The 25,289-nt window shown below is 40.6% G+C and overlaps 1 protein-coding gene across 1 annotated transcript in view; it reads left to right on the top strand.

Annotated features, from left to right (window-relative positions):
• The window catches only part of ABCA13 (ATP binding cassette subfamily A member 13), a 326,117-nt gene that overhangs the window by 139,756 nt on the left and 161,072 nt on the right, over positions 1 to 25,289 (top strand). Inside the window, 1 exon segment of the mRNA XM_059932550.1 lies at positions 298 to 528. Within this exon segment, the coding sequence (XP_059788533.1) occupies positions 298 to 528 (231 nt within the window).

Genomic DNA, 25,289 nt, shown 5'->3' with positions numbered 1-25,289 from the left:
TCCACGTTGGGGTCAGGTCACTCAGCAGGTGTTTATTCCGAATCCAGCCTGGGCCTTGCCTGCTGTAGGTCTCGGGGAGGTGACAGAACAGGACACAAGGTCCTTGGGGTCTCAGTCCTTGTGGAGGAAACAATGTTCCTGAGAAAGGGAGAAACAGAATGTGGACACTGGTGGGTGTGGAGCAGGAACTGGAATTTCAGAATAATTTGCTTAGGGGTAGATGTGAAATCAGTTGATGTAAATTTGGTATGTTTGGGTTTACATTCCTTGCTGTTCCCTGACTTTTTTTTTGGATAGCCTTCTGTTCTGGAGGCCGGCGACCCAAAGGACACAGCTTGTGCCACGTCTCTGATGCAGACCTACATCCCACAAGCATCCCTCCGAGGCAGCAGCTGGGGCGAGCTGAGCTACACGATTCCTGAGGATGCAGACAGAGCCTGCTTCAAAGGGCTTTTCCAGGCCCTGGACCAGAACCTTCACCACCTGCACCTGACGGGCCATGGGATCTCAGACACCAGCTTAGAAGAGGCACATTCTGATGAAAGATGCTTGAGCAGGCTTTTCTGATTTGTGCTTTGCCACTCAGGGGACCCTGTGCATGTTCATTCATTTCCCAGCTCTGACTGGCGTTTAATACACGCGACAGGTGACTGTGGTCCTTTAGCGGAAATAGCATTTTTATATTCGAGAACTTTGGTGTCTTTAATCCACAATCACTGGCTGTCCAGACAGTTTCAGGAGCGGGAGGCTGCCTGGTCATATTTCCTCACCTGGAGGCGCCTTTCTCTTTCCTCTGTGGACCTAGTCCTGCTCAGAAGCCCCAGCCCACGGTGGGCAAAGATGTGCAGAAGGTCACGCAGGGGAGCAGTGCGGCCCCCACTCTGCTCCCCTCTCCCCGGGACAGAGCCGGCCGGCACCAGCCCCTCGGTGTGGGTGTGGTTTTATTGCAGTGGGCGCTCAGAGGAGTCCGAGCCAGGCCTTTCCTCCACGAGGAAGCTGCTGCTTTGTGTAACCAAACCTTGAGGTTCGTGTGAGCCAGATCTGAGTTTCAGGAAGTGCTGCAGATTTAAAATAAAAATCAAGTGCTGCAAAATTAAAATTTTAAAAAATCTGGGAAGAACCTTGGGCCACCTTCTCTGTATTGCCCGAGAATAGTAATAGTGGCCGATCAGGTTTTATGTTAGTAGTTGGCACTTAGAGTCTAAAACAACATCTGGGACTTTAAATGACCGTGAGAATTAAAATAGTGTGGCTTTCAGAATGTCAAAGGCTGAACTTTTGGTTGGGTTTTGGAAGGGATTTGGGGGCTGAAGGCACATCGCTGGGTCAGCGATGCAGGAGAAGCAGCCACTTGTGTGTAAATCGGTGTGACCCCAAGTGGTGATAGCAGCCACTACGATGTTTGTCTGGAATAAGTGGCCATAGAAGATTGTAAAGCAGTAAAAGGTTCACAGTGTTACAGACTGCTTTTATACGTAGAATGTATTTGATTCTCCCCTCCTAACTCTGTAACTTACTATCATTCCTGTTTTAAGGTTGAGGCTCAGGTAGGCTAACATCTTTACCCCAAACCACACGGCTCATAAATGACAGGTTTTCTGACAGTGAGTCCAGTTAAATGTGCCCATGACCTTGTGGGCGATGCTCTGCCTTCCATGGGCCGTCAGCCGTCACCTTGTCCTTTTGAATAGAGCAGTCGGGGCCCACAGGCCAGCAAGGAGCAGCCTGATACGTACCCAGGAAGGATACAGGCTGCTTCCTAAGCCAGAGAGTGCGGAGTCGTGAATCTCCTGTGTCAGGGCCGGCTCCCCTGCTGTCGCGCTTCCGGCCACGACACGTATGCCAACGCGGGGAAAGGCAGCCCCGATCCGGGGTTCCAGCAGCGCTGCTTGCCTCCTCTCCCCACCCTCTGTGGTCCACTCCACGACCCCTCTCTGCCTTGTCATCTCACCCCGGGTGCTGAGGGGTACTTGGTGCCCAGCTCCATCCCAGCTGCACCTGTGCCCGCTCGGCACCAGTGGCAGCCGGTAAATGTTTCCTGAATGACCGTGTGTCCGGCTTCTGGGAGCAGCCTGTCCCAGTGGATGGGGCGGGAGCCCTGAACCAGCCGGGTCTCAGTACACACCTTTCTCCCTCCAGTACCTGCGGCCTTGAATAAGTCACTCCAAATCTTTTTTTTTGCTTATTATTATCTGTATTTATTTAAATACAGCAGGTTCTTATTAGTTATCTATTTTATACATATTAGTGTATATATGTCAACCCCAGTCTCCCAATTCATCACACACACCTCCCCCCCGCCTCCCCCTGCTTTGCCCCCTTGGTGTCCAAACGTTTGTTCTCTACGTCTGTGTCTCTATTTCTGCCCTGCAAACCGGTTCATCTGTACCATTTTTCTAGATTCCACATATATGCGCTAATATATGATATTTGTTTTTCTGACTTTCTTCACTCTATATGACAGACTCTAGGTCCATCCACCTCACTACAAATGACCCAATTTTGTTCCTCTTTATGGCTGAGTAATATTCCTTTGTATATATGTACCACATCGTCTTTAACAATTCATCAGTCAATGGGCATTTAGGTTGCTTCCACATCCTGGCTATTGTAAATAGTGCTGCAATGAACATTGGGGTGCATGTGTCTTTTTGAATTATGGTTTTTTAGGGTATATGCCCAGTAGTGGGATTGCTGGGTCATATGGTAATTCTATTTTTAGTTTTTTAAGGAACCTGCATACTGTTCTTCATAGTGGCTGTATCGATTTACATTCCCACCAACAGTGCAAGGGGGTTCCCTTTTCTCCACACCCTCTCCAGCATTTGTTGTTTGTAGATTTTCTGATGATGCCCATTCTGACTGGTGTGAGGTGATACCTCATTGTAGTTTTGATTTGCATTTCTCTAATAGTGATGTTGAGCACCTTTTCAAGTGCCTCTTGGCCATCTATATGTCTTCTTTGGAGAAATGTCTACTTAGGTCTTCTCACATTTTTTAATTGGGTTGTTTGTTTTTTAATATTGAGCTGCATGAGCTGTGTATATATTTTGCAGATTAATCCTTTGCCTGTTGATTCATTTGCAAATATTTTCTCCCATCCTGAGGGTTGTCTTTTTGTATTGTTTATAGTTTCCTTTGCTGTGCAAAAGCTTTTAAGTTTCATTAGGTCCCATTTGTTTATTTTTGTTTTTATTTCCATTACTCTAAGAGGTGGATCAAAAAAGATCTTGCTGTGGTTTTTGTCAAAGAGTGTTCTTCCTATGTTTTCCTCTATGAGTTTTATAGTGTCTCATCTTACATTTAGGTCTTTAATCCTTTTTGAGTTTATTTTTGTGTATGGTGTTAGGGAGTCTTCTGATTTCATTCTTTTACATGTAGCTGTCCAGTTTTCCCAGCACCACTTATTGAAGAGACTCTTTTCTCCATTGTATTTCCTTGCCTCCTTTGTCATAGATTAGGTGACCATAGGTGCATGGGTTTATCTCTGGGCTTTCTATCCTGTTCCATTGATTTATATTTCTGTTTTTGTGACAGTACCATATTGTCTTGATTACTGTGGCTTTGTAGTATACTCCGAAGTCAGGGAGTCTGATTCCTCCAGCTCTATTTTTTTCCCCTCAAGATTGCTTTGGCCATTCGGGGTCTTTTGTGTCTCCATACATATTTTAAGATTTTTTGTTCTAGTTCTGTAAAAAATGCCACTGGTAGTTTGATAGGGATTGCATTGAATCTGTAGTTTGCTTTGGGTAGTATAGTCATTTTCACAATATTGATTCTTGCAATCCAAGGTCATGGTATATCTCTCCATCTGTTTGTGTCATCTTTGATTTCTTTCATCAGTGTCTTATATTTTTCTGAGTACAGCTCTTTTGCCTCCTTAGGTAGGATTATTCCTAGGTGTTTTATTCTTTATGTTGAAATGGTGAATGGGATTGTTTCCTTGATTTCTCTATCTGATCTTTCGTTGTTAGTGTATAGAAATGACAGAGATTTCTGTGCATTAATTTTGTACCCTGCAACTTTACCAAATTCATTGATTAGCTCTAGTAGTTTTCTGGTAGCATCTTTAGGATTCTCTGCGTACAGTATCATGTCATCTGCAAACAGTGACAGTTTTACTTCTTCTTTTCCAATTTATATTCCTTTTATTTCTTTTTCTTCTCTGCTTGTTGTGGCTACGACTTCCAAAACTATGTTGAATAATAGAGGTGAGAGTGGACATCCTTGTCTTGTTCCTGATCTTAGAGGAAATGCCTTCAGTTTTTCATCATTGAGAATGATGTTTGCTGTGGGTTTGTCATATATGGGCTTTATTATGTTGAGGTAATTTCCCTCTATGCCCACTTTCTGGAGAGTTTTTATCATAAATGGTGTTGAATTTTGTCAAAAGCTTTTTCTGCATCCATTGAGATGATCATATGGTTTTTATTCTTCAATTTGTTAATATGGTGTATCACATTGATTGATTTGCATGTATTGAAGAATCCTTGCATCCCTTGGATAAATCCCACTTGATCATGGTGTATGATCATTTTAATGTATTGTTGGATTCAGATTGCTAGTATTTTGTTGAGGATTTTTGCATCTATATTCATCAGTGATATTGGTCTATAGTTTTCTTTTTTTGTAGTGTCTTTGTCTAGTTTTAGTATCAGGGTGATGGTGGCCTCATAGAATGAGTTTGGGAGTGTTCCTTCCTCTGCAATATTTTGGAAGAGTTTGAGAAGGATGAGTGTTAGCTCTTCTCTAAATGTTTGATATAATTCACCTGTGAAGCCATCTGGTCCTGGACTTTTTTTGGGAGATTTTTAATCACAGTCTCATTACTTGTGATTGGTCTGTTCATATTTTCTATTTATTCCTGGTTCAGTCTTGGAAGGTTATACATTTCTAAGAATTTGTGCATTTCTTCCAGGTTGTATATTTTATTGGCATAGAGTTGCTTGCAGTAGGCTCTTATGATGCTTTGTGTTTCTGTGGTGTCCGTTGCAACTTTTCCTTTTTCATTTCTAGTTGTATTGATTTGAGTCCTCTCCCTTTTTTTCTTGATCAGTGTGGCTAAAGGGTATCAATTTTGTTTATGTTCTCAAAAAATCAGCTTTTAGTTTTATTGATGTTTGCTATTGTTTTCTTTGTTTCTATTTCATTTATTTCTGCTCTGATCTTTATGATTTCTTTTCTTCTACTAACTTCGGGTTTTGTTTGTTCTTCTTTCTCTAGTTCCTCTAGGTGTAAGGTTAGATTGTTTATTTGAGATTTTTCTAGTTTTCTGAGGTAGGATTGTATTGCTATAAACTTCCCTCTTACAACTGCTTTTGCTACATCCCATAGGTTTTGGATCATCATGTTTTCGTTGTCATTTGTCTCTAGGTATTTTTCGATTTCCTCTTTGATTTCTTCAGTGATCTCTTGGTTATTTAGTAATATATTTTGTAGCCTCCATGTGTTTTGTGTTTTTTACGTTTTTTTCCCCTGTAATTGATTTGTAATCTCATAGCGTTATGGTCAGAAAAGATGCTTGATATGATTTCAATTTTCTTAAATTTACCAAGACTTGCTTTGAGGCTCAGCATGTGGTCAACCCTGGAGAACGTTCCGTGTGCATTTGAGAAGAAAGTGTAATCTGCTGTCTTCGGATGGAATGTCCTGTAAATATCAGTTAAATCTGTCTGGTCTGTTGTGTCATTTAAAGCTTGTGTTTCCTTATTAATTTTCTGTGTGGATGATCTGACCACTGGTGAAAGTGAGGTGTTAAAGTCCCCCACTATTACTGTGTTACTGTCGATTTCCTCTTTTATGGCTGTTACCAGTTGCCTTATATGTTGAGGTGCTCCTATGTTGGGTGAGTATATATTTATAATTGTTATATCTTCTCCTTGGATTGATCTCTTGATCATTATGTAGTGCCCTTCCTTGTCTCTTGTAACATTGTTTATTTTATTTTATTTTATTTTATTTTATTTTATTTTATTTTTTTTTCCAGTGGGCAAAAAAAGGAATACTTTATTAATTGAACTGGAAATATTTGCTATTGAAGGAAAAAAGCAGGTTCAGATTACTCTACATAAAACCAGGGCAAATTTAGGATCACTCTTTTAAGAAATTAAATATGAAAAATGAAACCATAAAATACCAGAGGAACGTAGAGGTAAATATTATCAGAATGAGTATGTATTCTTATGCAAAAATGATAAATAAAAGTTGATGAAACTGACAACAGAAAAATATAAAATTTCTGCATGTTGAATATGTCATAAATAAAATTAGAAGTACGCAACAAACTGGGAAATATATGCAGACAAATTATTAATATCCTTAATAACAACAGGATGTTCAAATAGAAGGGAAAATGTTAAACATCCAAATTTTAAAAATTGCAAAGAAACTTGATCCGGCGATTCACAAAAGAAGAAGTACAAATGATCAATAAATTTATGAATTCGCGTTCAAACTGTGTTATCAAAGATGCAAAAATTTAATTATTAATGAGTTCCCCCTTTTTTCTTACTATTTTACTAATGATACTAGTAAAGATTAAACATGTATACATATATAATCCCTTGATTGTTCAAGGAAATTATACCCTTATAAACTGATAGTAAAATGTTAAAATTTTCCTGAAAAATAACTTGGCAGTATGAATCAAAAGCCTCAAAAATAATGCGCATTCACTTTGAACCAACAATAAAAAAATAATCACAGATGTCTTTACAGTTATGATAGTGAAAAATTGCAGCCAATCTAAATGTCCAAAGAGGAAATTGGTAAAATAAATTATAGCATAGGTATATGATATAGCCTTCAGAAATATTTAATTTCATAGTAAATTGTTCATGATGAACTGTTATTAAAAAGATAAGTTATAGAATAGTATTATAACATGCTCCCAATTTTGTATAGCCAACAGAAAAATATATATAAATTATTGTGTGTTTGTAAAGGTGTAGTTATATACAAATAGTAATAGTTATTCTGGATTTTAAGATTATAGATGGTTTGTCTTTCTGTCAAAGTTTTCTGCTTTGGAAAAAACTGATTCAAACAATAAAACTTGAATTTTGACCTCAAATAAATAAAAATTAATAAGCCTGTGACACTGATTAAAGATGAAGTAACAAAATGCAATCAATAGTATTTCTAAAGAGGAATGTACTTTAAAACTCAATGATATGCTGTGTTAAAATATACAACACATTTAGAATGAAGTGTTAAAGGGACGGTAACTTCACTAATAGCACTTTACAAAATGGTATACATAATGACACCATCAAGTTTCATTCCCCAAAAATGCAATGGTTGCCAACTTTCAAACTACTTTAATTTGATAAATTCAATAATCACAAGAGCAATATTGTAAGGCACCTGCCAAAATCATAAACCACTGATTATCTTGATTATCACTATGGAACATGCTATTTCCCAAACGAGTTATCATTGTTGCTATGTTACAGAGGCAGATACTTCAGATGAAGGTGAAAGAACACACAACCCATCTATAAACTTCAGCATAAAAGTGCTGAATAACAACACCAATGTCTGTTGTACCTCCCTGAAGGTGGGTGTTTACGAGAAATGTCCAGAGGACAAAAGTAAGGTATGGAATTGGACACCCCCCTGTTGGTAACTTACATCCTGAAACAAGAGATTTGATTACCCTTATCATTATCTCTGCTTGCTAAGCAGAGCTCCCAAAGCTATTAGTGGTCATAAAATTACCCAGCTGTTTTTTTTTTTTTTTTTCACACACACACACTGTATTTTATTTTTACAAGAGATAAATCGACTGACACCAAGCATTGTACATGGATGACCACAACAAAAGCAACAATGATTGCAATTACGAAACATGAAACACACTCATACTATGTCATAATATTGACATTCAGTCCAGTAATCCTCCACTGTAACAGCTCCTTTACTTTGCAGTGAAAATTGATTTGTATATTTGCCTCTGAGTCCTTGTGGGATTTTTTTTTTTTTTTAAATTCAGACAGAAAGTCACAAAAATTATACTCATCCTCATCAGTTCACTCAGTCCCATGTAATTAATTTTTTTTTTTCATCTTGATCTTTTGTTAGCACTTTTATGAGTTCATCAGTTTTTCATTAGAGTTCTGAAAATGCTTATTCATTCAGTTCAGCAGTACAGTCCGTTACCAGAAACCTGTACTTGTCAGAGTCTTTTCCATGAATTTCTTGAAGATGAAACCCTTTTATAGGAACATATTTGCAAAATCATCAGAGTACACCCAGAACTGTCTGTAAATGACAAAAGACTTAAAAATGACCACGGTTAAAGATTTGATGAAAGTTCATAATAATGCAGTTGACAAGAAAATTAGTTATTTCTGAGATATACATTTTAAAGTAATAACTAGGATTATTACTTATAACATTATACCAGAACATATAAGATTTTTAGAAATTTCATGTAATGTCTGAAACATTTATATTAACATATTTCCATACATATTTCCATACAAGTACAAATATAAGATTTTTAGAAATTTCATGTAATGTCTGAAACATTTATATTAACATATTTCCATACAAATACAAATATGATTTTTAGAAATTTCATGTAATGTCTGAAACATTTATATTAACATATTTCCATACATATTTCCATACAAGTACAAATATAAGATTTTTAGAAATTTCATGTAATGTCTGAAACATTTATATTAACATATTTCCATACAAATAACCCAATGAAAGTTTAGTATTAGTTGTTTTGTTTGTTTTTTTATACTGCAGGTTCTTATTAGGCATCAGTTTTATACACATCAGTGTATACATGTCAATCCCAATCGCCCAATTCAGCACACCACCATCCCCACCCCACCGCAGTTTTCCCCCCTTGGTGTCCATATGTCCATTCTCTACATCTGTGTCTCAACTTCTGCCCTGAAAACTGGCTCATCTGTACCATTTTTCTAGGTTCCGCATACATGCATTAATATACGATATTTGTTTTTCTCTTTCTGACTTACTTCACTCTGTATGACAGTCTCTAGATCCATCCACGTCTCAACAAATGACTCAATTTCGTTCCTTTTTATGGCTGAGTAATATTCCATTGTATATATGTACCACATCTTCTTTATCCATTCGTCTGTTGATGGGCATTTAGGTTGCTTCCATGACCTGGCTATTGTAAATAGTGCTGCAATGAACATTCGGGTGCATGTGTCTTTTTGAATTACGGTTTTCTCTGGGTATATGCCCAGTAGTGGGATTGCTGGGTCATATGGTAGTTCTATTTTTAGTTTTTTAAGGAACCTCCATAGTGTTCTCCATAGTGGCTGTATCAATTTACATTCCCACCAACAGTGCAAGAGGGTTCCCTTTTCACCACACCCTCTCCAGCATTTGTTGTTTCTAGATTTTCTGATGATGCCCATTCTAACAGGAGTGAGGTGATACCTCATTGTAGTTTTGATTTGCATTTCTCTAATAATTAGTGATGTTGAGCATCTTTTCATGTGCTTCGTGGCCGTCTGTATGTCTTCTTTGGAGAAATGTCTATTTAGGTCTTCTGCCCATTTTTGGATTGGGGTGTTTGTTTCTTTGATATTGAGCTGAATGAGCTGTTTATATATTTTGGAGATTAATCCTTTGTCCGTTGATTCATTTGCAAATATTTTCTCCCATTCTGAGGGTTGTCTTTTCGTCTTGTTTATGGTTTCCTTTGCTGTGCAAAAGCTTTGAAGTTTCATTAGGTCCCACTTGTTTATTTTTGTTTTTATTTCCATTACTCTAGGAGGTGGATCAAAAAAGATCTTGCTGTGATTTATGTCAAAGAGTGTTCTTCCTATGTTTTCCTCTAAGAGTTTTATAGTGTCCAGTCTTATATTTAGGTCTCTAATCCATTTTGAGTTTATTTTTGTGTATGGTGTTAGGGAGTATTCTAATTTCATTCTTTTACATGTAGCTGTCCAGTTTTCCCAGCACCATTTATTGAAGAGACTGTCTTTTCTCCATTGTATATCTTTGCCTCCTTTGTCATAGATTAGTTGACCATAGGTGCGTGGGTTAATCTCTGGGCTTTCTATCTTGTTCCATTGATCTATGTTTCTGTTTTTGTGCCAGTACCATATTGTCTTGATTACTGTAGCTTTGTAGTATAGTCTGAAGTCAGGGAGTCTGATTCCTCCAGCTCCATTTTTTTGCCTCAAGACTGCTTTGCCTATTCGGGGTCTTTTGTGTCTCCATACAAATTTTAAGATGATTTGTTCTAGCTCCATAAAAAATGCCATTGGTAATTTGATAGGGATTGCATTGAATCTGTAGATTGCTTTGGGTAGTATACTCATTTTCACAATGTTGATTCTTCCAATCCAAGAACATGGTATATCTCTCCATCTGTTGGTATCATCTTTAATTTCTTTCATCAGTGTCTTATAGTTTTCTGCATACAGGTCTTTTGTCTCCCTAGGTAGGTTTATTCCTAGGTATTTTATTCTTTTTGTTGCAATGGTAAATGGGAGTGTTTCCATAATTTCTCTTTCAGATTTTTCATCATTAGTGTATAGGAATGCAAGAGATTTCTGTGCATTAATTTTGTATCCTGCAACTTTACCATATTCATTAATTAGCTCTAGCAGTTTTCTGGTGGCAGTTTTAGGATTCTCTATGTATAGTATCATGTCATCCACAAACAGTGACAGTTTTACTTCTTCTTTTCCAATTTGTATTCCTTTTATTTCTTTTTCTTCTCTGATTGCCGTGGCTAGGACTTCCAAAACTATGTTGAATAATAGTGGTGAGAGTGGACATCCTTGTCTCGTTCCTGATCTTAGAGGAAATGCTTTCAGTTTTTCACCATTGAGAATGATGTTTGCTGTGGGTTTGTCATATATGGCCTTTATTATGTTGAGGTAGGTTCCCTCTATGCCCACTTTCTGGAGAGTTTTTATCAGAAATGGGTGTTGAATTTTGTCAAAAGATTTTTCTGCATCTATTGAGATGATCATATGGTTTTTATTCTTCAATTTGTTAATATGGTGTATCACATTGATTGATTTGCGTATATTGAAGAATCCTTGCATCCCTGGGATAAATCCCACTTGATCGTGGTGTATGATCCTTTTAATGTGTTGTTGGATTCTGTTTGCTAGTATTTTGTTGAGGATTTTTGCATCTATATTCATCAGTGATATTGGTCTGTAATTTTCTTTTTTTGTAGTGTCTTTGTCTGGTTTTGGTATCAGGGTGATGGTGGCCTCATAGAATGAGTTTGGGAGTGTTCCTTCCTCTGCAATTTTTTGGAAGAGTTTGAGAAGGATGGGTGTTAGCTCTTCTCTAAATGTTTGATAGAATTCACCTGTGAAACCATCTGGTCCTGGACTTTTGTTTGTTGGAAGATTTTTAATCACAGTTTCAATTTCATTACTTGTGATTGGTCTGTTCATATTTTCTGTTTCTTCCTGGTTCAGTCTTGGAAGGTTATACCTTTCTAAGAATTTGTCCATTTCTTCCAGGTTGTCCATTTTATTGGCATAAAGTTGCTTGTAGTAGTCTCTTAGGATGCTTTGTATTTCTGCAGTATCTGTTGTAACTTCTCCTTTTTCATTTCTGATTTTATTGATTTGAGTCCTCTCCCTCTTTTTCTTGATGAGTCTGGCTAATGGCTTATCAATTTTGTTTATCTTCTCAAAGAACCAACTTTTAGTTTTATTGATCTTTGCTATTGTTTTCTTTGTTTCTATTTCATTTATTTCTGCTCTGATCTTTATGATTTCTTTCCTTCTGCTAACTTTGGGTTTTGTTTGTTCTTCTTTCTCTAGTTTCTTTAGGTGTAAGGTTAGATTGTTTACTTGAGCTTTTTCTTGTTTCTTTAGGTAGGCTTGTATAGCTATAAACTTCCCTCTTAGAACTGCTTTTGCTGCATCCCATAGGTTTTGGGTCGTCGTGTTTTCATTGTCATTTGTCTCTAGGTATTTTTTGATTTCCTCTTTGATTTCTTCAGTGATCTCTTGGTTATTTAGTAACGTATTGTTTAGCCTCCATGTGTTTGTCCTTTTTACGTTTTTTTCCCTGTAATTCATTTCTAATCTCATAGCGTTGTGGTCAGAAAAAATGCTTGATATGATTTCAATTTTCTTAAATTTACTGAGGCTTGATTTGTGACCCAAGATGTGATCTATCTTGGAGAATGTTCCGTGCGCACTTGAGAAGAACGTGTAATCTGCTGTTTTTGTGATGGAATGTCCGATATATATCAATTAAATCTATCTGGTCTATTGTGTCATTTAAAGCTTCTGTTTCCTTATTTATTTTCATTTTGGATGATCTGTCCATTGGTGTAAGTGAGGTGTTAAAGTCCCCCACTATTATTGTGTTACTGTCGATTTCCTCTTTTATAGCTGTTAGCAGTTGCCTTATGTATTGAGGTGCTCCTATGTTGGGTGCATATATATTTATAATTGTTATATCTTCTTCTTGGATTGATCCCTGGATCATTATGTAGTGTCCTTCCTTGTCTCTTGTAACATTCTTTATTTTAAAGTCTATTTTATCTGATATGAGTATAGCTACTCCAGCTTTCTTTTGATTTCCATTTGCATGGAATATCTTTTTCCATCCCCTCACTTTCAGTCTGTATGTGTCCCTAGGTCTAAAGTGGGTCTCTTGTAGACAGCATATATATGGGTCTTGTTTTTGTATCCATTCAGCCAGTCTATGTCTTTTGGTTGGGGCATTTAATCCATTCACGTTTAAGGTAATAATCGATATGTATGTTCCTATGACCATTTTCTTAATTGTTTTGGGTTTGTTTTTGTAGGTCCTTTTCTTCTCTTGTGTTTCCCACCTAGAGAAGTTCCTTTAGCATTTATTGTAGAGCTGGTTTGGTGGTGCTGAATTCTCTTAGCTTTTGCTTGTCTGTAAAGCTTTTGATTTCTCCATCAAATCTAAATGAGATCCTTGCCGGGTAGAGTAATCTTGGTTGTAGGTTCTTCCCTTTCATCACTTTAAGTATATCATGCCACTCCCTTCTGGCTTGCAGAGTTTCTGCTGAGAAATCAGCTGTTAACCTTATGAGTTCCCTTGTATGTTATTTGTCGTTTTTCCCTTGCTGCTTTCAATAATTTTTCTTTGTCTTTAATTTTTGCCACTTTAATTACTATGTGTCTTGGCATGTTTCTCCTTGGGTTTATCCTGTATGGGACTCTCTGCGCTTCCTGGACTTGGGTGGCTATTTCCTTTCCCATGTTAGGGAAGTTTTCGACTATAATCTCTTCAAATATTTTCTCTGGTCCTTTCTCTCTCTCTTCTCCTTCAGGGACCCCTATAATGCGAATGTTGTTGCGTTTAATGTTGTCCCAGAGGTCTCTTAGGCTGTCTTCATTTCTTTTCATTCTTTTTTCTTTAGTCTGTTCCACAGCAGTGAATTCCATCATTCTGTCTTCCAGGTCACTTATCCGTTCTTCTGCCTCAGTTATTCTGCTATTGATTCCTTCTAGTGTAGTTTTCATTTCAGTTATTGTATTGGTCATCTCTGTTTGTTTGTTCTTTAATTCTTCTAGGTCTTTGTTAATCATTTCTTGCATCTTCTCAATCTTTGCCTCCATTCTTATTCCAAGGTCCTGGATCATCTTCACTATCATTATTCTGAATTCTTTTTCTGGAAGGTTGCCTATCTCCACTTCATTTAGTTGTTTTTCTGGGGTTTTTTCTTGTTCCTTCATCTGGTACATAGCCCTCTGCCTTTTCATCTTCTCTATCTTTCTGTAACTGTGGTTTTTGGTCCACAGGCTGCAGGATTATAGTTTTTCTTGCTTCTGTTGTCTGCCCTCTGGTGGTTGAGGCTATCTAAGAGGCTTGATGGGAGGCTCTGGTGGTGGGTAGAGCTGACTGTTGCTGTGGCGGTCAGAGCTCAGTAAAACCTTAATCCACTTGACTGTTGATGGGTGGGGCTGGGTTCCCTCCCTGTTGCTGTGGTGGTCAGAGCTCAGTAAAACCTTAATCCACTTGACTGTTGATGGGTGGGGCTGGGTTCCCTCCCTGTTGGCTGTTTTGCCTGAGGCAACCCAACACTGGAGCCTACCCGTGCTCTTTGGTGGGGTTAATGGCAGACTCTGGGAGGGCTCACGCCAAGGAGAACTTCCCAGAACCTCTGCTGCCAGTGTCCTTATCCCCACGGTGAAACAGAGCCACCACTCGCCTCTGCAGGAGACCCCCCAACACCAGCAGGTAGGTCTGGTTCAGTCTCCCCCAGGGTCACTGCTCCTTCCCCTGGGTCCCGATGCACACATTACTTTGTGTGTGCCCTCCAAGAGTGGGGTCTCTGTTTCCCCCAGTCCCGTCAAAGTCCTGCAATCCAATTCCCACTAGGCTTCAAAGTCTGATTCTCTAGGAATTCCTCCTCCCGTTGCCTGACCCCCAGGTTGGGAAGCCTGACGTGGGGCTCAGAACCTTTACTCCAGTGGGTGGACTTCTGTGGTATAAGTGTTCGCCAGTTTGTGAGTCACCCACCCAGCAGTTATGGGATTTGATTTTGCTCTGATTGCGCCCCTCCTACCGTCTCACTGTGGCTTCTCCTCTGTCCTTGGACGTGGGGTATCCTCCTTGGTGAAGTCCAGGGTCTTCCTGTCAATGATTGTCCAGCAGCCAGTTGTGATTCTGGTGCTCTCGCAAGAGGGAGTGAGAGCACGTCCTTCTACTCCGCCATCTTGGTTAATCTCCACATTGTTTATTTTAAAGCCTATTTTATCTGAAATGAGTATTGCTACTCCAGCTTTCTTTTGATTTCCATTTGCATGACATATCTTTTTCCATACCCTCACTTTCAGTCTTTATGTATCCCTAGGTCTGAAGTGGGTCCCTTGTAGACAGCATATATATGGGTCTTGTTATTGTATCCATTCAGTGAGCCTGTCTCTTTTGGTTCGAGCATTTAATCTGTTCACGATTAAGGTAATTATTGATATGCATGTTCCTATTACCATTTTCTTAATGTTTTGGGTTTGTTTTTGTAGGTCCTCTTCTTCTCTTGTGTTTCTCACTTAGAGAAGTTCCTTTAGCATTTGTTGTAGAGCTGGTTTGGTGGTGCTGAATTCTCTTAGCTTTTGCTTGTCTGTAAAGCTTTTGATTTCTTGATCAAATCTGAATGAGATGCTTGCCAGGTAGAGTAATATTGGTTGTAGGTTCTTCCCTTTCCTCACTTTAAATATGTTGTGCCACTCCCTTCTGGCTTGTAGAGTTTCTGCTGAGAAATCAGCTGTTAACCTTATGGGAGTTCCCTTGTATGTTATTTGTCATTTTTCCCTTGTTGCTTTCAATAATTTTTCTTTGTCTTTAATTTTTGTCAGTTTGATTACTGTGTGTCTCAGCGTGTTTCTCCTTGGGTTTATCCTGCCTGGGACTCTCTGAGCTTCCTGGACTTGGGTGGCTATTTCCTTTCCCGTGTTAGGGAAGTTTTCGATTATAATCTCTTAAAATATTTTCTCAGGTCCTTTCTCTCTCGCTTCTCCTCTTGGGACCCCTATAATGAGAATGTTGGTGCATTTAATGTTGTCCCAGACGTCTCTTAGGCCGTCTTCATTTCTTTTCATTCTTTTTTCTTTATTTGCTCTGCAGCAGTGAATTCCACCATTCTGTCTTCCATGTCAGTTATCTGTTCTTTTCCCTCAGTTATTCTGCTCTTGATTCCTTCTAGTGTATTTTTCATTTCGGTTATTGTATTGTTCATCTCTGTTTGCTCTTTAAGTCTTCTAGGTCTTTGTTAAACATTTCTTGCATCTTCTCGATCTTTGTCTCCATTCTTTTTCCGAGGTCCTGGATCATCATCACTATGATTATTCTGAATTCTTTTTCTGGAAGGTTGCTTATCTCCACTTCATTTAGTTGTTTCTCTGGGGTTTTATCTTGTTCCTTCATCTGGTACATAGTTCTCTGCCTTTTCATTTTGTCTGTCTTTCTGTGAATGTGGTTTTCATTCCACAGACTGCAGGATTGTAGTTCTTCTTGTTTCTCTGCTATCTGTATTTTATCTGTAAGAAAACTGAGGCTTAATGAGGTTAACTTGTCCAACTACACAGATAAGTGGCAGAGGGTATTCACAACTCCATGTCTTCTTCCGTTACTCTTTCCAATGGATGACACAGCATTCCTGAAGTTGTTACTGTTATTTTCAAACTATAATCTCACAGAACAAGGATCCTGCAGAAAGTCAGTGGTGTGGTTGATTCCATTGCTCCATAGTGTCATTCAGAACGTACCCCTGTTCTATCTGTCCACTCAATCATCCTCAGTAAGTTAGGAATATTGTCCCTCAAGCTCTAACCACTATCACCTCAAAAACCAACTCAAAGGTGGTAAGAGAAGGTGAAGCATCCTACCAACTTGCTTCTCATTTTTGACTAATGAGAATCGAGTCACTCAACTTCTGAGCCTCAGTTTTCTAATCTTTAAAATGGAACAATTAGAACAGTTTCCATGGTTATTCCAAATAACCATTAATAGTTAAACACCTGGAACAAATCAGGCAAAATGGTAAAGGTCCTTCTTGCCTACAAATCATAGAATGTGAGACTGGCAATGGCTTTGTGGTAACAGTGGAATTAAATTGCATCTGTGCTCCAGGAAAAGGCACCTCTTGTCCAGGGGTTTCTGGCCAATGCCCATCCTGCCCGTGTGGATTCAGAAGACGGGACGTTTCCTGTGGCTTGAGTCAGGGTGGGTCGGAGTTCTCTGTGACCTGGGTGGTCACTGCTTGGAGCCCCGGCCACACACCACTGGTCACTGAGCCCTGGATAACAAATCCCAGTATCATGCCGGGAAGCTAGTAATTTGTATAGTTAGGAACCTTTGTGTCGTGTGAATCACAGTTTTCCTTCAGATGTGAGGAGGTGGTGCCTTTGAGGGTTGTTTCGCCAACCTGGGTCACTTGAAAGTAAAAAAGGTTTCTTCTGGATTGTAAGAAGAAGCGACTGGCAATCACGCGCAGACGTGTTGCCCAGTGTCTGTCTCCAGAATCATCCATGGCTTACCAGGTGTTTCCTAGCTTGTGGTGTCTGGCGTGGACAGACAGACGTGTCCTGTGCTCGCTGGATTGTCGGGCAGGGCAGCAGGGCCTGAGGGGACATGGCTCAACCTTTCAGGCCACACACACTTATCAATAACCATGAGCGTTCACCCTCGTCGTGTGTATACTCATTTATTTATGCCTAAACCCACAGCTAGAATGCGCGTTCCCTTCCTGTAAGTGGTATCTTGTCTGCTGCCAGTAAAGGAGGAGTCCTCAGGAGTCCTGTGATGCTTGTGGTTAGGTGGAGTGAAGTTTTGTGGAGTGACTGGCTCGACTTTATGGCTTTAAACATCACAGGGAGAATGGTGAGGAGGGTCTTTAAGTTCCGGGCAGATGTTTAGCTTTTAAATATTTTGTTAATTAGTACGCATCGTGTAACTATCTCAAGGCAAAGTGAACATACAGGGAGAGGATTATTGAAAACTATGCTTTATATAAATAAGACACTTCAATATTCATTTTAGTAATGTGTTCCCTCCTTCCCTCCCTCCCTCCCTCCCTTCCTTCCTTCCCTTTCTTCTCCCTCTCTTCCACCCTAACCCTTTCCTTCCTTTCTTTCAAATGATCGGTTCTGGCTGCATTTTTCAGCCCCACCCTGAGATTACAAAAAGGACCCTTCTAGAGCAGGAGAGATGCCAGCCCTGCTGTTTACTTGTTTGCTTATGCTTGTACCACTCATATTATCTGCCAGATCTTTTAAAGCCACTTGTCTTCTTTGTAAGCATATTTTAGTAAAATCTAGACAAATCAATGGAAAATCGACTTAAACGGCAACAGAAAGCTGTGGCCTGCGGAACTGGAGGGAACAGTGAGGCGGCCACTGTCACAATCACCCATAGCCACACCGGCCAACCGAGGACACCATGGCCACACCTTAAATGTTAGGGATTCCTAACTGCTGACGGGGTTTATCTAGGAGTAGAAACCGAGGTTTTCGTATGTTCCCCTCACACCTGGGTGATGGTGATATGCCTGGGAGCCCTGGCCTGGACACCCTGTGGGACAGCCTTCCAGGGTTGTGGCTGAATTGAGGGAGGCCCAGCATAGGCCCAGAGTCCTCAGGCTGTGGTCCCACCTCAGCGGGATGTGTGCTCTCCATGCTTGGTGACCCCATTGAAAGCTGGGCGCCCTGAGGAGTAGGGAGCTGGGCTGATGGAGGGGACCCCAGCACAGGGCCTAGTGTGATTCAGTTTGACTGGGGTCCGTATGGAATGTCCGGCAGGTTCGGGGGTCTGAGGGCCTGGGAACCCCGAGGGCTGGCCACATGAGTGGTCCTCCACTGCATCCTGGACTCCCTCCCCCCTCCCCCAGATGGCGGGCGGCCCAGGAGCCTCCACACCGCTGTGCAGGGCCATCACTTCCCCTTGCCAGGCCCCGTCACCTGCCAGCCTCCTTGCCCAGCCTCCCCTGGGCCCCCCTTCCTGGCTTTTCCCTGATTTCTGATGCCCCACCCTCACCCCCTCCTTGCTTTCCTCCCTGGAGACCTGGGGCTTGTTAGCACCTTGCCCAGAATTTTAAATCAGATTGGAAATCTCATTGTATACACCTTTTTTTTTTTTTTTTTTTAAAAAAAGGAGTTACCCAATTAATACTATTTACCTCAAGCAATATCCATTTTTTCCCATAACCATGATTTTTATGACTATATAATTTCTGATATAAAAAAACTCCATCATACAGTTTCTCACTTCTGCCTTTTAGGGCACTTAAGTTGTTTGCAGTGTTTCCATGTTATCAATAAGATGATACACACGTCTGTGAACAGGGCTGGTCCGGGGTGGGGGGAGCTCCTGCCATCCTCTCCTTAGACTTAGAAGTGTAATTTCTGGGACAAAGACATGAATCTTCAGACCTGTGATCTTGTCAGATAGCTGCTTCCCAAAGTAGTTGTACCTGTTTGCAACCCCAGTGTTTTCCCCTGGGCCTCATAACCTCCCCCTGCCCCCGAGGGCCCAGTGTGTCCTGTTCATGGCTCTGTTCATCACCCCTCACGGCCACGGGGGTGTGGGAAGCACAAGCCAGTGGGTTTTTGGGCTGTGCCTACTGTCAGGGTGAAGCCGGTCCCATGTCCTAGGCTGGAACTTCATTTTCCTCATCCCTAAAATAGACATATCTTCCCTAACTTTCATACACAGTTTTTGCTTGGATCGAGTTATATAATAATACTGAGAATAGGTTACAAATAGCAAGAAAACACACAAAGGTGAGGACTTACCAATATTACTTTTCCTGCTACTTATATCTGAAATACTTGTGCAGTGATTTATTCTGAAATTAAGCATTTCTGTTATTTTTAATGTTATGGTCGGTGTTCCATCACAGTGTGACCTCTAAAAATGATTTTTATGCTATATTCCTTAAATATTCCTCTTTCTGTTTAGTTATTTGCCTTTTTTCTCCAAAATATTATTTACACTTTACCCATCCACGTTCCTTTTGAACATTTCTTGGCTTTTATTGAGCTATAGTTGATTTACAATGTTGTATTAGTTTCTGGTGTGCAGCAATTAATTCAGTTATAGATAAATATGTATATATATATTTTTTCACGTTATTTTCCGTTGGAGTTGACTACAAGATATTGAATGTAGTTTCTTTTCAACATTTCTTAATCTTGTTCCTCTTTTACCCTCTTTTCTGTTTTTTTTTTTTTTTTTTTTTTTAATTCATTAAATTGCATGCAGTAAAATCCACTCTTAAACATTGTGACAAAGGCATAGGGTCATGGAACCAGCACCACACTCGACATACAGAGCGGCTCCGTTCTCACTGCCTTCTTAAAAGAGTCATTCTTCCACACAACTTGCCTCCCTGCAAATGGCTTTTCTTTTTCCAGGATTCCCGCCCCCCCCCCAGTCTCACGTCCTCTGTTAATCATCCCCAAACAAACCCAACGAGGAGCGAAAGAACCGGCTGCTCAATTACTCTGGAGATTTTATCTACTTCTGCAATTTCTTGCAGTAATTTCCACCTGCTACATTTAGTACATGCTTCCTATGTAATAGGTGCTAAATAAATATTGATCCATAGGGTCTCATATCTCTCTTCTCTCTCACACACGCAGATGCTAAAAAAGAAAGTATCTGTGTTAAGGACAGCCAACATTTTATGGCTCTCAGATAGCAGATTTAACAAAATACAGTTTTATAGTATATTTGGATCTGTTTGAGAAAGCTGTCTTAAATTGGAAAAAGATAAAGTGCCTTTAAAAAAAACTTTCTTTTGTTCAGAATAGTCTATAAAATACCATCTCCACCAATTTCGTGTCTTTACACTTGCCAAGTATTGACTTTCCTGTCTTGTGTCTGTGATCGATCGCGATTGGCATGGCTGTAATCGCACCCCAGGACCTTTTCTTTTGTTCCTCTGCATTTTGCACCGAGGACTTCACAGTGGGTGGGGAAGGGCTGCCGGCAACACGCCTGGCTCTGCAGCTGGGCTGCAGGCTTCACTTAAACTGCGACAAAGTTCTGTAAATCACAGCTCCTAAATGGGCCCCTAAACCGTACCCAGGCCAGTGAGACAGAGACGTGGAGTTTGATCCTGTGGTCACCGACTTTACTGCGGCATTTATGCGCCCTCCCTCTGGGCTTTACTGCGGCATTTACGCGCCCTCCCCCCCCCCCCCACCCGGGCTTTACCGTGGCATTTATGCACCCTCCCTCTGGGTTTTACTGTGGCATTTATGCGCCCTCCCTCTGGGCTTTACTGTGGCATTTACGTGCCCTCCCCCAGGCTTTACTGTGGCATTTACGCGCCCTCCCCCAGTGCGAGGGACAGTGTTTACCATGTACGGCTGGGGCTCAGGAGAGCAGGAGCCCGCCTCGGGCAGATGAAGTCGGTTCGCAGCCGTCCCCGAAACCAAGACTGGATCTGCTGATGTAATGCCAATAGGTTGAATGTGAGTAGCCTATTGTTGTACAGACTTTTTTTTTTTTTTTTAAATTTTTTGGCAGGGCTTCATGGCATGTGGGATCTTAATTCCCTGACCAGGGATCGAACCCATGCCCCCTGCAGTGGAAGCGTGGAGTCTTAACCACTGGACCACCAGGGAAGTCCTCTGAACAGACTATTTTTTGGAGCAGTTTTAGGTTAACAGCAAAATCGAGTAGAAGCTACCGAGGTTTCCTATACATTCTCTGCCCCGACACATGCAGGGTCTCCCCTATCATTAATATTCCAGAGCGCTTTTAATAAATCTGAAGCTGCTAGTAACATTCTAGGAAGGTCAGACTGCCTGCGTGAGATGGACAAATTCTCCCCACCCAGCTTGCTGAGTTCCATTCAGGGGTTTCCTTTGTCTCTCCTTTGTCTCAAGTGGGTCCTGGATGTCAGTCCCTTGGGTGCTTGAGCTCGTGGCCACGAGGGGGCTTCTCCGTCCAGTCTATTCCTGGTGGAGCTAGAGGCTCTGTGCTTGCCTCCATCTCTACACACTGAAAACCACATGGAACCTCCAGAGCCATCTCCTCCCTGCAACCTGTAAATGTTACCTGTGTGGACCTTATGTTGGGACGATTATCTGGGATTTTCTTGGGGGGCCTGGTGTTATCAAAAGTGTGCTCATAAGAGGCAAGTAGGAAGGGCGGACGGGGAGCAGGTGATGCCTTCATGGAAGCAGAGATTGGAGTGATGAGCTTTGAGGATGGAGGAAGGAACCACAAGCCAAAGACTACAGGCCACTAGATGCCAAGAAAGCAATCAAGGGCTGTTCCTTCCTTAGTGCCTGCAGAAGGAACAGCCTTGCAATGCCCTGATCTTGGTCCTGAGGCCCACTTTAGATTTCTGGCTTCCAGGATTATGAGATGATAGATGTGTGTTGTCTGTGACAATTTGTTGCACCAGCAAGTGGGAACTCATACAAGTTTCTATAAAATAATAGAAGTCCTTCTGTGTGCACGTGGTGGCCTGTCAGGGCACAGCCCTGCCCACAGTCCTGTGTCTGCAGAGGATTGGCCACTGACTTGTCTTATTCTTTATCATCTCAACTATCCCCATGATTTTATCTTGTGCTTCTTGAAAAAAAATCACTTTTGGGAAACTGAAAAGACATAGCATATGTTACATTGGCCAAAGTTTGGAAATTCTTCCTCTGCTCATGTCTTTCTTTGGTGGGATGATACTGCTATTGTCTTGCAGAGTTTGGTGGGTTTCACGTATTTCTCCAGCATCCAGGCAGAAGGCACCTTGCACTGAGCATCTCTGGGGTTCAGTCCATCCACCTGGCACTTTCAGTGCAGGCTGAGTTTGACATCTAACGGTGCTTGGTGATGGGGCAGGCTCAGCCCTGCTGTCTGAGGATCAACAGCAAAGTCAGCGTCGAGTTGACACTGCGCTGTCATGAGAGTTTAGACCCTGCAGCTCTTCTCAATTGAGAATATCCGAGTCCCCAGGTGAAGAATCCCCAACTGCTGAACTTCTGATCCTTTAAAACAAAGAGCAGAAAAGCCGTAGGCTTTGTACTTAAACCCATAGTTTTTTTAAATTGTAAATTATTTTCACGCTATTTAGTGTCCCTGAGATTTAATTTGATCACTTCTTTCTCCCCAGTTTTATTGACATATAACATTGTATTAGTTTAAGGTACACAATATAATGATTTGATTTATGTATATATGGGGAAATGATCATCATTATAAATTTAGTTAACATCCATCACCTTACATAGTTATATATTTTTTCTTGTGATGAGAAATTTAAAAGTCTATGCTTTCAGCATAGATTTCAAATATATACAATACAGCATTGTTAACTGTAGTCACCCTGCTGTATGTTATACCCCCAGTACTTACTTATACCTGGAAGATAGTACTTTTTGACCACCACCCATTTCTCCCACCCCGGCAACCACCACTCTGTTCTCTGTATCTATGAGTTAGTTTTTTTTAAGCTTCCACATATAAATGATATCGTACAGTATTTGTCTTTCTCTCACTTGGTGTAATGTCCTCTAGGTCTATCCGTGTTGTTACAAATGGCAGGGTTTCCTTCTTGTTTATGGTTGAACAATATTCTGTTGTATAAATACATCACATCTTCTTCATCCATTCATCCACTGATGGACACTTATGTTGCTTCCATGTCTTGGTTATTGTAAATAGTGCTGCCATGAACATGGGGGTGCAGATATCTCTTCAACATACTGTTTTCATTTCCTTCAGATAAATACCCAGAAATGGAATTGCTGGATCATATGGCAGTTCTATTTTTAATTTTTTGAGGATCCTCCATACTGTTCTCCATAGTGGCTGTATCAATTTACATTCCCACCAACAGTGCAGGAGGGTTCCCTTCTCTGCACACCCTCACACACATATTATATCTAGTCTTTTTGATAATAGGCATTCTGACACATGTGAGGTGATATCTTTCTGTGGTTTTGATTTGCATTTCCCTGATGATTAGTGATGTTGAGCACTTTTTCATGTGCCTGTTGACATTTGCATGACTTCTTTGGAAAAATGTGTACTTAGATCCTCTGTCTGTTTTTTAATTGGATTGTTTGTTTTTTTACTGTTGAGTTTAATTTAATCATATCTTATGTTCTTATTCATTTCATGTGATGAGTTTACTTAAAATTTAATGAGAGTAGCTTGGTCAATCCTCATTTGATTGTCCTTTAACTTGGGAAGCCTGAGCTAGTTTCAGTGAAATTTAAAACATTAGATAAGATCAAAAATCACTCTTTTATGTAAAAGAGGGAGATGTGGGTCTTATTTTATCATGTGAATTGGCCTATGGCCTCTATTCAGGGAGAGGTACAGAGAAAACACCAAAGGAGGAGCAAGATATGTGTATAACATCATCCCATGTCTGCATTAAAAACTCACTAAAGCAACCTTCTTCTTAAACTGTGGGGAGTGTAGCTGGTGTGTGAGATGCTCATCTGGCTATGGGGCTGTTCAAGTTTTGTTTCTCTCCCTTTTGAAGGGATGTTTCCATGTGTTTAGTAGACCTTCCCTAATCTTATCTATAAGGAGAATTTTTGCAGTATTTTTCATTTCCTCATCCTTGTCCAAGTGAAGTGAAGCGTATGTTTCCCTGTTTTGGTTATCCAAAAAAATTTGTGAAGATTTGGCCTTCAGGTACAAAGATTGATTTAAAGTTGTGCTGGAGAATATGTATCATGTAATAAAGGATGGATTAAGACTAGAATGTGGGACTTTCCGAACTCAATGGGGTGTGATGAGCCTTCCATTCTGGATGGTAAGGTTCCTTGAGACCCGTGACAAGGGAGCTTTAGGACTGTAGTCTAACTGCTTCCAGTGAGCATGGGAATCACAACCCAGAATAACGACATGGTACCTGCCATCGAGAACCCAAACTTTTGAGGACAGCAGGCATCATCACATGCTTTTGACAGATGTGGCCTTCACTGGGCCACGATGATACTGTCTCATTTTTCTCAGTCTCCCGGACGTTGTGCCTGCAGTTAAGGTGGGTCAGCACTGGATGACACTCATGGTGTTCTTATTGTCTCAGCCCTGCCTCTCACCTTTCACAGGTGATGTTGGAGGATTCTGACAGTGAGCCTGAAGCTGAGTGCTGTGTTGTACTGATGGTGTCCAGTGATCTGTGAGATTCTGAGAGCAGAGCCTCTGTCGTTATTCTGTTTTCTCCTCCAATGTGCAGACACACATGCATGCTGCCTTGCTAGGAAAGGAGAAGAGAAGGAAAATGTAAAAAGGTAGATGAAGATGATTATCAAGCATCTTTCCTTTGTTACCAAATATGCTTTATGTAACTCACAATTACATTTGAACATCCAATGAAAATTCCATTAAAATGAGACACAAAGGAAGTCTTTGCTCTGTGAATGAATCTTGACTTGCACTATTTCTATTGTCTCTCATTTCCTTCTTTTTACAAATGCACTGGGTGAATGCCGAGCGCGTGGGCTCCTCTTAGGCAGGACGATGGCACTGATCTCACTGGGTTGACTTAAGCATTAACTGATGTGATGCATCATGGGCATCCCACCGTCCTTACACCTCCTCCTCCGCTACTCTTAGGACCAGATGTCGCAAGCTTTACATACAAACACGTTTACTCCTTGCAACAATTCTGTGTTGTGTGTCTTCTCGTTACCATTTATCGTATGAGGCAGCTAAGCTGACGTGGCAAATCGTGCTCCCAAGGTGACACCTGGCACAGTGTTGCTGTTCTTTTATCATTAATCACTGTTGTTGTTTCTACTTGTAGTAATCGTGAGGTTTGCAGCTCTTCCTCGGGGTCTTATTGGGAATCAGCAAGGGGT

The sequence above is a fragment of the Balaenoptera ricei genome, chromosome 9 (genome assembly GCF_028023285.1).
Source record: "Balaenoptera ricei isolate mBalRic1 chromosome 9, mBalRic1.hap2, whole genome shotgun sequence".
NCBI classification, from domain to species: domain Eukaryota; kingdom Metazoa; phylum Chordata; class Mammalia; order Artiodactyla; family Balaenopteridae; genus Balaenoptera; species Balaenoptera ricei.
Note: the sequence above shows the minus strand (reverse complement) of the source record. Positions and strands in the feature narration are given on the sequence as shown.